We start from the raw sequence: 13,831 nt of genomic DNA, 5'->3' as shown, positions 1-13,831 counted from the left end.
CTTTGGTATTTATGAGTCTGCGTCAGGGCTTCTCTCATTTTATATTAGAACTTCGGTCGCTGGTATTCATTTTTCTTTACTCTTTTCTAGTAACCTAGCAGAGGGTTTCCCTCCAGAGACAGGAGTGGACTCTGCAAACATTACCTCCCGTGGTGGGTGGGGGGTGGGGGGCATCAGGAACTACACAGAAGGCCCACTGAGGCAGGATGGCCAGTGACCGTGAGGAGATTATCAAAGGAGACTTTAAAGTCAGCCATTGAAATAGAGAAGCAGATTTTTTCCTTTTAAAATTTCTGAAGACAGCAGCACCTGGCTGGCTCAGTCAGAAGAGCATGCGACTCTTGATCTTGGGATCTCGAGTTCAAGTCCCACTTTGGGTGTCGAGATGACTTAAATGAATAAATAAAAACTAAACTGAACTAAATTTCTGAAGAGAAATTAGAGAAGGAGATAATCAGAAATACACAAAATTGAGTGCCCATGAGCTGGTTTTCTGTGGAGAACATGGAGAATATGGAGCTCGAGTCCTGTGTCCTGCTCAGATGTGTGTACTCCGCTCTATTCTCGTGGCGCACATCACCATCCATCAACATTTCTCTGTGGAAAGCTAGATTTACCCAAGCCCCTTCTCCCTCCAGCTCATTCCTGGAAGAGGCAGTCACTGCTGTACCATAACAGTGGAAGTAACTTTGACCCCTGTACTCTGAACACAGTTCCTGGCTTTCACAGGAGTAGGGCAGGGAAAGGGGGACCTGGGGTTGAACGAGAGAATAGGACAGATATAATCCGTGTAGGCCTAAATATCTATGGTGAACAGTGTTCAGACAGATCTTCCCTGAGCACTAAAGGGCCTCGATGTGTGTTGTCAGCTGGCGAAAAAAGAATTGCTCTGCTTTGGAGACTTTCCCTTTACTGATTTAAGACATTCTCCAGTTGTGTGGACAGTTCTGGTGGGGTCTTGAATTGTACTGTTCTAGGCTGTCTCTCTCCTTGACCAAACTAGTTAGGCTCCTCTGAAGCTTCTTCTCCACCAGGCCGCAACCTTGACTCTGGCCTTGCCAGGCCTGCCTAGCTCAGTTTAGCAAGAACCCTGCTAAATCATTTTGAGAGTGTCCTCACCTTGGCTATCTGATCACTCGTATTGTAGAATTGAGTTCCTCATCGCCACCTTCGACGTATAAGACCTTGGCCTCCCTTCAGCAAGAATCCCGTTAAGTCAGTTTAACAAGAGTCCTCCTACCCTTGATGTTTTCCCTGAAGTAATCTTCCATCCACTGACCCTGTCTCTCTGCATCTTGGCTACAAATCCCCACTTGTCTTTGCTGTGTTCAGAGTTGAGCCCTATTGTTATATCTCTATTGCAAATGTCTTATTTTTTTTATTGACCTATAACATTGTATTCATTTAAGGTATATAATGTAATGATTTGGTGTATGTGTATATTATGAAATGATCACAATAAGTCTAGTTAATGTCCATTACCTTACACAGTTGTAATTTTTTTCTTGGGATGAGAACTTTTAAGATGAAATCTCTTAGCAACTTTTAAATTCACAACACAGCATTGTTTTGTTTTTTTAAGATTTTATTTATTGATTTGTCAGAGAGAGAGAGAGAGAGAGCGCACAAGCAGGGGGAATGGCAGGCAGAGGGAGAAGCAGGCTCCCCACCAAGCAAGGAGCCCAATGTGGGGCTTGATCCCAGGACCCTCGATCATGACCTGAGCTGAAGGTAGAGGCTGAGCCACCCAGGCGTCCCCACAAACACAGCATTGTTAACTATAATCAACATACTGTACATTACGTCCCCAGAACCTATTTCTTTTGCAACTGGAAATTTGGGTCTTTTGACCACCTTCATTTATTTTGCCCACCGCCTACCCCCTGCCCTTGGCAACCACCAGTCTCTTCTCTGTATCTATGAGTTTTTATTTTTGTTTTTGTTTTAGATTCCACATATAAATGAGATCATATGGTATTTGTCTTTCTCTATCTGATTTATTTCACTTAGCATAATGCCCTCAGGGTCTATCCACTTTGTCCTGAAGGGCAGGATTTCATTTTTTTTAAATAAGACTGAATAATATTCCATTATAGGTACACACCACATTTTCTTTATCTGTTCATCTGTCCAGTGGACACTTAGGTTGTTTCCATGTCTTGGCTATTGGAAATAATGCTGCAATGAACATGGGGGTGCGTAAATCTTTTCAAATGAGTGTTTTCTCTTTCTTTGGATAAATACCCAGAAGTGGAATTGCTAGATCCTATGGCAGTTCTGTTTTTAAATTTTTGAGGAAACTTCATACTGTTTTCCATTAGTGGCTGCACCAATTTATATTCCTACCAACAGTGCACAAGGGTTCCCTTTTCTGCACATCCTCCCCAACACTTGTTATCTCTTCTTGATAATAGCCATTCTAACACATGTAAGGTGGTAGCATTTCCCTGATGATTGATGGTGAGCACCTTTTCACATACCTCTTGTCTTCTATGGAAAAATGTCGGCTTAGTTCTGCTGCTCATTTTTATTTTTATTGTTATTTATTTTTAAAGATTGTATTTATTTGTCAGAGAGAGAGCGAGAGAGCATGCACAAGCAGGGGGGGCAGCAGGCAAAGGGAGAAGCAGGCTCCTCTCCGAGCAGGGAGCCTGATGCGGGACTCGATCCCAGGACCCTGGGATCATGACCTGAGCCGAAGGCACATGCTTAACTGCCTGAGCCACCCAGGCGCCCTGAGCTGACTTTTCTGTATGGTGTAAGATAGAGGTCCAGTTTCATTCTTTTTCATGTAACAGTTTGGCCCCTGCCATTTATTGAAGAGACCATCCTTTCCCCTTTGTATATTCTTGGCTCCTTTGTCATAAATTAATTGACCATATATGCATGGGTTTATTTCTTCTCTCTATTCTGTTCCATTGATCCACGTGTCTGTTTTTATGCTGATACTATATTGTTTTGATCACTATAGCTTTTGTAATATAGTTTGAAAACAGGAAATATGATGCCTTCAGCTTTGTTCTTTTTTCTCAAGATTACTTTGGCTACAAATTTTAGGATTTTTTCTTTTTTTTAAAGATTTTATTTGTTTATTTGACAGAGAGAAAGACAGCATGCACAAGTGGGGGGAGCAGGAGAGGGAGAAGGAGGCTCCCCACTGAGCAGGGAGCCCGACAAGGGGCCCGATCCCAGTACCCTGGGATCGTGACCCCAGCTGAAGGCAGACGCCTAACCCACTGAGCCACCCAGGCACCCTTCTTTTTTTTTTTTTTAAAGATTTCATTTTTAAGTGATCTCCACACCCAACATGGGCTTGAACTCACAACCCCAAGATCAAGAGTCCCTCGTTCCACCGACTGAGCCGGCCAGCACCCTAAGATTGTTTTTTTTTTCCTGTTTCTTTGAAAAATGCCATTGGAATTTTGATAGAAATTTCATTGACTCTGTAGCTTGCTTTGTGTTTTATGGATATTTTAACAAAATTAATTCTTCCAATCCATGAGCACTGAACAACTTTGCTTTTATTTCTGTCTTCTTTAATTCCTTTGATTAATATTTTATAATTTTCAGTGTACTGATCCTTCACCTCCTTGGTTAAACTTATTCCTAGATATTTTATTCTTTTTGATATAAATGGTATTACTTTTCTTAATTTCTCTTCTGATGGCTTGTTGTTATGTATAGAAATGCAACTGATTTTTGTATATTGTTTTTTACTGAATTCAGTTATTCTAATAGTTTTTGGTGGTGTCTTTTAGGTTTTCTATATATAGGATCATGTTATCTGCAACACAGATTTCCTTCTTCCTTTCTCATTTGGATGCCTTTTATTTTCTTTCCTAATTGCTCTGCTAGGACTTCCAGTACTCTGTTGAATAAAGTGAGAAGAGTGGACATCCTTGTCTTGTTCCTGATCTTAGATCAGCAATAGTCTCAAAAGAAGTCTTCCTTAGGTTTTAACAAGTGTCAGAATAATTTTTTCTTTAACAGTCTGGCACATCAAACAGGAACCTAAGACTCTTAAACCACCCTGATCCTGATGGCTGACCTTGTTGTTTGAAACATGACCTGATTTGAAAGTGCCTGCAGCGTTGGTGGACATTCCCTTCTGCCCTGAAAAAACCTCAGGATCTTGGGCCAGTACCAACCTTCCGAACTACGACCCCTGGGACCGCGGCCAGGGGCGCACCGCCCCCTAAGCCCTGTAGAGGGCGCTCTCCGCCGCCCAGTGCTGCTGTGACGGGCGCTAGGAGAGCCCCGGGCAACCGCCCGCTCCTCGCCAGCCGCGGTTCGCGGGCCCTGGCGCCCGGCGGCCTCCGTCCGCGCTGATCCCCACTCCCGCGAGCTCCTTCGTTCCCGCGCGGCCAGCGGGGAGGGTGGCAGAGGGCAGCGGGACGCTCCGTGCCGGCCGCGTCGGGCCCACCGGCGCCCCGTTCTCCCCAAGGCAGGGATCTCCCGGCCGCCGGATTTCGAATTTAGAAATCACGCTTTAGTCCTGCAAGTTTGGTATCTGGGACCACTTTAGGTTTAATAAAAACGCACAAATTCGTAAAGAAAGTGGTCGCCTGTAGCGATCGGGAGGGAGGGCGCACGGCCTTGCAGCCGCCGGCCGCGGAAGGCGGAGGAGGCTGTGCGGCGCGGAGCCACCCCCTCCCACCGCCGGCGCCCGGGGGCCACCCCTCAGGAAGAGGCCGCGGCCCTGGGAGCGGCCTGCCCTTTGGGCTCCGGCCAAGGGCCGCACCGCCCCCGCACCCCCAGCGGCCGCCGCGCTCCCGCCCGCGGACGGCTGGGCGTCGGGGGAAGGCCCCGCCGGAGCCGCCCCCGCGCGCTCGGCCATGGGCGCCGCCGGCTCGTGGGCTCCGGGCAGCCTCGGCCTCCCCGCGCCGCGCCTCCCCGCGCCGTCCCGGCCCGCCTGGCTCGGGGCGGCCGCGCTGGGACTGGCCGCCGTGGCGCTGGGGACGGTGGCCTGGCGCCGCGCGCGCTCCAGGCGGCGCCGGCGGCTGCAGCAGGTGGGCACCGTGGCGCAGCTCTGGATCTACCCGGTCAAGTCGTGCAAGGGGGTGCCGGTGAGCGCGGCGGAGGGCACGGCCTTGGGGCTGCGCTGCGGCCACCTGCGGGACAGGTAGGGCCGGGCCGGGGCTGCGCGGGGCGGGCTCCGGCCGCGGGCGGGAGCGGGCTGGTCTGCGGAGCCCGCCACCAGGTCCTTCCTTCCCTTACAGTGGGGCAAGGACGAAGAGCACGAGGGGCCATTACCTCCCGGCAGCGGACCCCAGGGCCCGGGACCCTGGGGCTCTGTGTCCCGACCCAATTCCCGGAGACAGCTGGATTCCCACCTCCCATGGGCGCTTTCACCTCTGCGCTCCTGCCCGGGAGTGGTCTTGGCGTCCGGTGTCTGCCAGTGTGCAAACGGACTTCAACTCCAGCTGGCGGAGGCGACGAGCGCCCAGGGATTGGTCCCCGCCACATTAGTTTTGTTAATTGTCTCTGGAGAACTGGGGGAAACTTGGGGCCGCGGAGCCCAGCCCTCAAGGAGCGCACCAAGGTGGAGCGCATAATCATAATGACAGCCACTGAAGCTTCAGCTTCTTGCCGCTGAGGAAGTTCTACTGCACGTGCTCTTTCCCCTAATTCTCACAAGCCCTCTTGCATGGATAAAGAAACCGAGGTCCCGCGCCACCCAGCGGGGGGACCAGGACTCTCGTTTTCTTCAGCACGCGGGTGCTTTGTGAAGTCCTGTTAAGGCCCTATCTGGGTAGTCACGATCTGCGTGAACGCTTGGGGTTCAGGGAAGGCACAAGAGGCCCCGAGCGAGCAGCTTTGTTCTCCTCTGGGTCTGGCGTCAGGCCAGCCCGGAGCCTCATCGTAAGGCTGCACTTTAAGCTCTTTCCTCCCAGACCAGCCCTCACAGCTCCTGCAGGGAACCCAGAACTCGGGGTGGGGGTGGGGGGGCAGATGGGGGCGGGGGGGGGGCTGTAGCTTTTCCTCCTTGCAGCTCTCGGGACAGAGGGCAACTCACAGCATTAGTGAAGAGTGAGCTATGCATCTTTGCTTCAGGAAGGAAGCCAAGAGTCCTAGATACTTCATGGTTTGTACGGAGTTTTCTGACTCTGCAAGATGGTAGAATTTATTGAATTCATTTTGTAGGCCCCAGAGGCAAGGGGCGTTGTCATTTTACTGTATGGACTGGGAATATTTCCTGAGCTCATATATTAGTAAATAACAATCAGAGCAGACACTATTTTTGTCCACCCACTACCACGAAGTGGGATCGGGACAAGCAAACAAAGGCTTACTGGACTCAGTGTGACAAGTACCGGGGAGCGCAGAGAAGGAGCACCAGAAACCGCCTGGGGTGGGCAGGAATAACATCATAGCTTGAACTGAATATTCAAAAATAATTATGAACTTTCCAGGCAAGTAAATTGGGAGAGGAACATTCTAGAGAGAGAGAGACATGGAGTAAGCTAGGTAAAGACCCTGGACTTGGAGGGGAGGTATGCTGGGGAAAAGGTGAGTGTACTCTTAGGGAATTGCCGGAAGGAATTGAAACCAGGCAGATACATCTACACCAGTGATCGCTGCAGCATTACTCACAGTGGCCAAAAGATGGAATCAACTCAAATATCCACCGGCAGATGAATGGATAAACAACATCTATACACAATGGAATATTGTTTGGCCACAAAAAGGAACGGAGTTCTGATACACACTACAGCATAGATAAATCTTGAAAGCATTATGTTAAGTGAAATAAGTCAGGCACAAAAGGACAAATACATGATCCTAATTATATGAAATAGCTGCATTGGCAAATTCAGGGAGACAGGAAGTGGATTAGAGTTTACCAGGGGCTCAGGGGGAGAGGGGGAATGGGGAGTTATTGCTTAATGGGTTCAAAGTTTCTATTTGGGATGATAAAGTTTTGGAAATTGGTAGTGGTGATGGTTGCATAACATTGTGAAGGTACTTAATGCCACTGAATTGTGCACCTAAAATGATTAAAAACACATTGAAAAAATATCTGTTCTCTGTTGATGTTGTTTCCATGTTTTGGTGGTGTGAATAATGCTGCTATGAACATCAGTGTGCAAGTGTCTGTGTGAGGCCCTGGTTTCAATCCTTTTGGATATACTTAAGAGCATCCAGGCACTTTATGTTGTACATATTTTACCACAATAAAAAAATTAAAAAAGAAAAAGGCTGGCCTGCGTGAGGGCACAGGGAGTTGTGAATGGCTGGGAGGGCAGCTGGGTTATGAAGGGCCTTGCCTGCCTTGTCGAAGAGTTAGGGTTTTATCCTGAAAGCAGGAGCCATGAAGGGATTTTCCATGAGGGGGGTGACCTGATTAGATTGGTGGTTTAGAAAGGTCAGACTGCCAGGATGCCCAGCTGGCTCAGTGGGAGGAGCCTGAGACTCTTGATCTTGGGGTCGTGAGTTCGAGCCCCCTGTTGGGCATAGAGATTACTTTAAAATATTAAAAAGAAAGGAAAGATCAGGCTTCCATCATTACCTGGAAGAATTATTACATGAAGAAGAATATTCATGTCCTGGTACAAAAGATTTGGAGCAGGGCAGCGCTCTGTCTGGGTCCAGGATGAGGACTGATAAACGGGCAGTTGAGGAAAGGGCTCCCACTAACCTTGTTTTTCCAGCGTAGCTGAAACATCTCAGCCATGATGACCTGCTGGAGGTGATGCAAGGAAGCTCTTTAACAACCTCACATCTTCACTGGCATGTTATGTTTATGGACCCCAAAAGCACAGCTCACTTCTATACCTGTAATCACTTGGTCCGGTGTGAATTGAAATTACCAACATGCCAATATGTTCTGCTTCCTCAGTAGCTGAGAAATAACCTATACAAATGACTCCCCACCTCCCACCCCTGAAACCGTTTTCGACTGCTCTTATTTCTCCAGTTATCTTTTTTTTTTTTTTTTCTGGGAAGTGCCTCTAGATCAGGAGTGTTGTGCCAGAAAAATTTTTGGCCGTAGTAACAATAGACCTTTGAGCAAATTGCAGAATTCACCGCCCTGAATATCGAAACATGAATTTTTTAAAAAGGTAGGGGTGGATTTGGTGTAAGTGGCATCCTGTGCTGTCCCACTGAGCTCCGTGCTCTGAGAACAACAGAGCCACAGTCTTGTTATTTCACTGCAGGAGCCCAGGGCCTACTGTGTGCCGGGCATGGTGCTTCCTTGTGCTTTTGACGTCTTTCCAGGAAATAGCTTCTTGTCATCTTTTTGGGGCATGTTTAATGAAAGTGGTCAGAATTTCTAGCAGCTGAGATGAAAATATAATAACATCTTTGATTTCTGTGCCATCCAGGAGCTCAGAATGTTCCGAAGCTATTATATATATTGGACGCTTGACCGGTTCCTAAACCCTTTGAAATTAACAGACAGACTCAGTCTTGCTGTGCTGCTGAGTTGGTGTTTAAGGATAGACAGGCAGACACACACACACACAGACATACAAACTCACACACACCAAGCTGACAGGGAGGAAATCAAAGAGGACATTTATATGCCCGAAGCTCCCACAGAGACTGACCGCTGGTCATGGTGGGCCATGCGTATCTTGTGTTTTGAACATGGCAGGTTTTGGCTGGTGATCAATGAGAAGGGGAACATGGTTACAGCTCGACAGGAGCCTCGTCTGGTCCTGATTTCCCTGACTTGTGAGGGTGATGCCCTGACTCTCAGTGCAGCCTACACGAAGGACCTGCAGTTGCCCCTCAAGACACCGGCCACGAATGCGGTGTGCAAGTGCAGGTAAGGCAGGGGTGGAGAAAATACCACCACCAGAGGAGGAAGGACAGAGATGAGGTGGGAGTGATGGTGGACAGTGTCCGGGAAGGCGTGAGATGAGATCTAGGTATTACCATTGGACTTGCCCTGTTACGCTTGGAGAGACCGGGAACCTTCCATATCTGAGTTAGGAAGGGAGTCACAAATGTTTTTGTGAACTGTGATATTTAGTACTAATGAAAGGACGTTCTAAGATAGAAAAGACCGCTGCAACCAGGAGACTGATCCAACTTGCATGTGCCCAGGGGTCTGTCTGCGTGATAGCGAGGGTGGAGATTTCAGCCGTGAAGGGCCTTTGTACAGAGGCTCTTTCCCCGACATTAGAAGGGCTATAAGGAAACAGTCTAAGAAAACTAGCTTTGCTTCTGAGACCTGATGTCTTGAGGTGATTTTTTATCCCATTATGGGGAAATTAGAATTTGGTCTAATTTTACTCTTGTCATCGTTTCTGCATCTTGAATTAAAATGCATTGTGAACGCTGAATGGAGTCCATAGCCTATCATAGAAAATAACATCACATCAAAAAATGTAGATCCGAGTTAGCTGAAAAATATCTAAAGATCCCCAGAAGTTTATAAGATGCAATATCCATCTAATTTCTGTAATATTTTAGAGTTTCAGACATAACGTGTTCTTATTTTAATTTGATGGGTTTTTTAAAATTATAAATGTAATACATATTTGTAGTTGAAAAACTGGAAAATACTAAAAAAAGGAGTAAAGAAAAACCTGTGAGGTAACTATAATATATAACTGTATTCTGATGTTTTCTGTCTTTGTAGTTAATACTTTAAAAGAAATAATATAAAAATCAGAGTCTTGAATACTGCCATATACTTGATATGTTGAGTACCTTTTCATATTTTTTTTTTTAAAGATTTTATTTATTTATTTGAGAGAGAGACAGTGAGAGAGGGAACACAAGCAGGGGGAGTGGGAGAGGGAGAAGCAGGCTTCCCGCTGAGCAGGGAGCCTGATACGGGGCTTGATCCCAGGACCCTGGGATCGTGACCTGAGCTGAAGGCAGACGCTTAACGACTGAGCCACCCAGGTGCCCCACCTTTTCATATTGTTCAAAATCTTCAAAAATAACAGTTTTCCCGTTGGCCTACTATTTCATTCTGAGGGTGTGTCTTATAATGCATTTTAACATGTTCCCACAATTAAATATTTGGATTGTTTTCCATTATTTCCAGGTGTGAAGAAGAATGTGAAAAAATCTTGGTGTAAATCTTTGTTCAAAATGCTTATTATTTCCTTAGGAAAAAATTTTTAGCAGTGGTTTTGCTAGAAAGAAGAAACTATAGACTTTTGATATATGTTGCTAAATAGTTTTGCAGAATGGTTATACCAACTAGTATAGCTACCAGTATTTTATGGGCATCTCTGTCTAATTGCATTCTGACCACTATGTTCAAAAATATTTGGCCATTTTTATAGGAAAAAGATGGCAGTTTCTTGTTGCTGTGATTTGCATTTAATTTATTGTCCAAGGCAAACTTCTTATTTTTACTTTTTTTTTTTTTTAAGTAGGCTCTATACCCAACATGGGGCTTGAACGCACAACCCCAAGATCAAAGAGTTGCATCCTCCACGGATCGAGCCAGCCAGCTGTCCCTGAGGCAAACTTTTTAATATGTCTGTTGCAATTTGTATTATATATTTGTTCACATCCTGGTTCCCGTTTCTTTGTCATGACTAGGTATCTACCCATACTTTCTTGTGGTTATTTTTTTCCACTTAATTATTCTTTTGGAATTATGTGGAAACTTTTTTCATGGCCCCATACAGGCTCTTTGATCCACACTCAACAACTAAACAAGAGCATGTTTGGAAATTGCAAAATGAGGAGGTTTAAACATGTTACAATAGTTTACAGACTCTTAGGGTGAAGATGTCAAGGACCTTTTGGACCTGGGTTTCTTTGGCAGTGCAGGCCATTCTCTTGTGAAGGAGTTGTAACTTCAGCCCACAGTCTCTTAAAGATTTCTGATGAGTCTTGGGGTGCTGGGGTCACTTTCAAAAGGTCATGATCATAGCCGGTACACCTGTTTTTACTGTTGAGGTTGTTGCTTGATTTTCTTACAAGCCATGCCCGCCACTAATGGGATACAGAGAATTAGGGCCATTATATGGATTATTCAGGCAAATAGCCTCAAACCATGCCTACATTATCTTTGTCGAAAGTTTTAGGAACATTTGGATTTTTTTTGGCTTGGATTTTTTGGGACAGTGTGTCAGTGGAATGTTGGAGCCAATGACACAGCTGAAGCTGCTCAGAACATAGAAGAAATGTGGGAAGAGAAAGGAAAAAGGCAGAGAACAAATTGTGCTAATATAAGGGCCTCATATTGTGGGTATTTATGAATCTTCTCTAGGAAGGCAGTTGGTAAAGACTGGAGGAGGTAACTCCCACTCAAATATGAAAACGGCAATATAAAACCCCAAGGAACATGAAAAGTCAATGAAACATGACATCACCCAGAGAGCATAGGAACCTAGTAACCTATTTCAAAGACATGGAGGTGTATTATTTACCCAATAAAGCACTCAGATAGCTGTTTTAAGGAAACCCCATCCATGAGATGCAAGAAAACATGGAGAGACAATTCAGTGAAAACAGGAAAATAATGAATGGGCAAAGTGAGAAGCGAAAAAAAGAGATAGAAATGATTAAAAAAAAAAAAAAGAGCCACAGAGAAATTCTGGAGCTGAAGAATAAAATGAATGAAATGAAAAATGCACTAGAGTGTTATAACAGCAACATGGGTCAAGCAAACAGAGGAATCTTTGGGACTGAAGACCAGATCTTTCAATTATCCAGTCAGAGGAGAATTAAAGAGAATTAAATTAAAAAGAATGAAAGAGTGAAAAAAGCCAATGTGCTCTATGGATTACCATTAAAAGAAACAATTGGTGAATTATTGGAGTTCCCATAGAAGAAAAAAGGAAGTGGCAGAAAACTTACTTAAAGAAGTAATGGCTGAGAACTTCTTAAATCTGGGGAGACCTTTGCATCGCCAAGTTCGTGAATCAAAGACAAAGAATCTTAAAAGCAGCAAGAGACAAGAAGCTTGTAACTTACAAGGGAACCCCCATAAGGCTATTAGCCAACTTCTGAGCAGAAACCTTACAGGCTAGTAGAGAGTGGGATGATCAAGAATATTGACAATCAAGAATATTCTCTCTGGCAAAGCTAGCCTCTAGAAGTGAAGGACAGATAAGGACTTTCCAAGACAAACACACGCTGAGGGAGTTCATCACCACTGCATCTGCCTCACAAGAAATGCTAGAAGAAGTTCTTCAAGCTGAAAGGAAAAGATGCTAATATGAGAGCATATGAAAATATACAACACACTGATGAAGGTAAACACAGAATTGGGGCACCTGGCTGGCTCAGTTGGTAGAGTATGTGACTCTTGATCTTGGGGTCATGAATTTGAGCTCCGTGTTGGGTGTAGAGATTACTAAAAGAAGTAAATAAAAAATAAACACAAAATCAAATTCAGAATACTGGAATGCTGTAATATGTGGTGTGTTAATCACTTAAGTCTAGCATAATGGTTGTATTACGACTGTAGCTACAATAATTTGTTAATAAATATGTGATATAAAAACAGGTAAATTGTGACATCAGAATCATAAAAGGGAGTGGGAAGTAAAAGAGTAGAGTTTTTGTATGAGATCAAAATTAAATTATCAGCATAAAAGAGACTGCTGTATCTATAAGATGTTTTAATTAAACCTTATGATAATCACAGAGCAAAAAATCCACTGTGGAATCATAAAAGATAAAGGGAAGGGAATCAAAGCATTTCACTATGGAAAACCACCAATTTACAAGGGAAGATAGAAAAAGAGGAAGAAGGGAACAAGGGAATTACAGATCAGCTAGAAAATAATAAGATGGCATTAATTGGTCCTTAGTTATCAATAATTTTTTTTTTAGAGACAGTGCACAAGTGTGTTCAACAGCTGGTGGGGGGAGGGGCAGAAGGAGAGGGCAAGAGAGAATCTTTTTTTTTTTTTTTTAAAGATTTTATTTATTTGACAGAGAGAGACACAGCGAGAGAGGGAACACAAGCAGGGGGAGTGGGAGAGGGAGAAGCAGGCTTCCCGTGGAGCAGGGAACCCGATGCGGGGCTCCATCCCAGGACTCTGGGATCATGACCTGAGCCGAAGGCAGACGCTTAACGACTGAGCCACCCAGGCGCCCCTGGGCAAGAGAGAATCTTAAGCAGTCTCCACACCAAGCGTGGAGTCCGATGTGGTGGTTTAATCTCACGGCCCTGAGATCACGAGCTGAGCTGAAATCAAGAGTTGGATGCTTAACTGACTGCACCACCCAGGAGCCCCTAGTTATTAATAATTTATGGAAATGGATTAAATTCTCCAATCAAAGGCACAGAGGCTGGATGGATAAACAAGACCCATATATATGCTGCCTCATAGAGACTCACTTCAACTTTAGGGACACACATAGGCTCTGAGTGAAGGGTTAAGAAAAGATATTTTACACACATGGAAACCAAAAACCAAAAGAGAGCAAGGGTTTCTGTATTTAATCAAACAAAATAGACTTTCAGGCAAAGATTGTAATAAGAGACAAAAAAGGACATTATATTATGAAAAGGGATAAATTTTTTTTTAAGATTTTATTTATTTGAGAGAGAGCGAGCACAAGCTGGGGGGGGGGTGGGATAGGGAAGTGGGGAGGGAGAAGCAGACTCCCCGCTGAGCAGAAAGTCAGACACAGGACTTGATCCCAGGACCCTGACATCATGACCTGAGCCGAAGGCAGATGCTCAACCGACTGAGCCACCCAGGTGCCCCGAAAAGGTATAAATTCATCAAGAATATGTACCAGTCATAAATATATATGCCGCCCCCCCTCACCTCGGAGTTCCTAAATATGTTAAGCAAACACTAACAGAAGTGGACAAGACAGCAAGAGTCCGGACTTCGGTATCCCACTTTAAACGATGGATAGATCATGTGGAGAGAAAATCACTAATGAAATG

The 13,831-nt window shown here is 45.1% G+C and overlaps 1 protein-coding gene across 1 annotated transcript in view; it reads left to right on the top strand.

The window, feature by feature from the left end:
* The first annotated feature begins 4,584 nt into the window (after positions 1–4,584).
* MTARC1 (mitochondrial amidoxime reducing component 1) overlaps positions 4,585–13,831 on the top strand; it is a 31,674-nt gene continuing 22,427 nt past the window's right edge. The window contains exons 1-2 of the mRNA XM_045876856.3: positions 4,585–5,122; positions 8,600–8,773. Coding sequence (XP_045732812.1) covers positions 4,836–5,122; positions 8,600–8,773 — 461 coding nt within the window. The 5' untranslated portion in view covers positions 4,585–4,835. The remainder of the gene's footprint in view (positions 5,123–8,599; positions 8,774–13,831) is intronic.

The sequence above is a fragment of the Mirounga angustirostris genome, unplaced genomic scaffold (genome assembly GCF_029215605.1).
Source record: "Mirounga angustirostris isolate CCGP_5_RB_7025 unplaced genomic scaffold, mMirAng1.0.hap1 SCAF_6, whole genome shotgun sequence".
Taxonomy (NCBI): Eukaryota; Metazoa; Chordata; class Mammalia; order Carnivora; family Phocidae; genus Mirounga; species Mirounga angustirostris.
The sequence above is the reverse complement of the archived record's forward strand: the minus strand, read 5'-3'. Positions and strand labels throughout refer to the sequence as shown.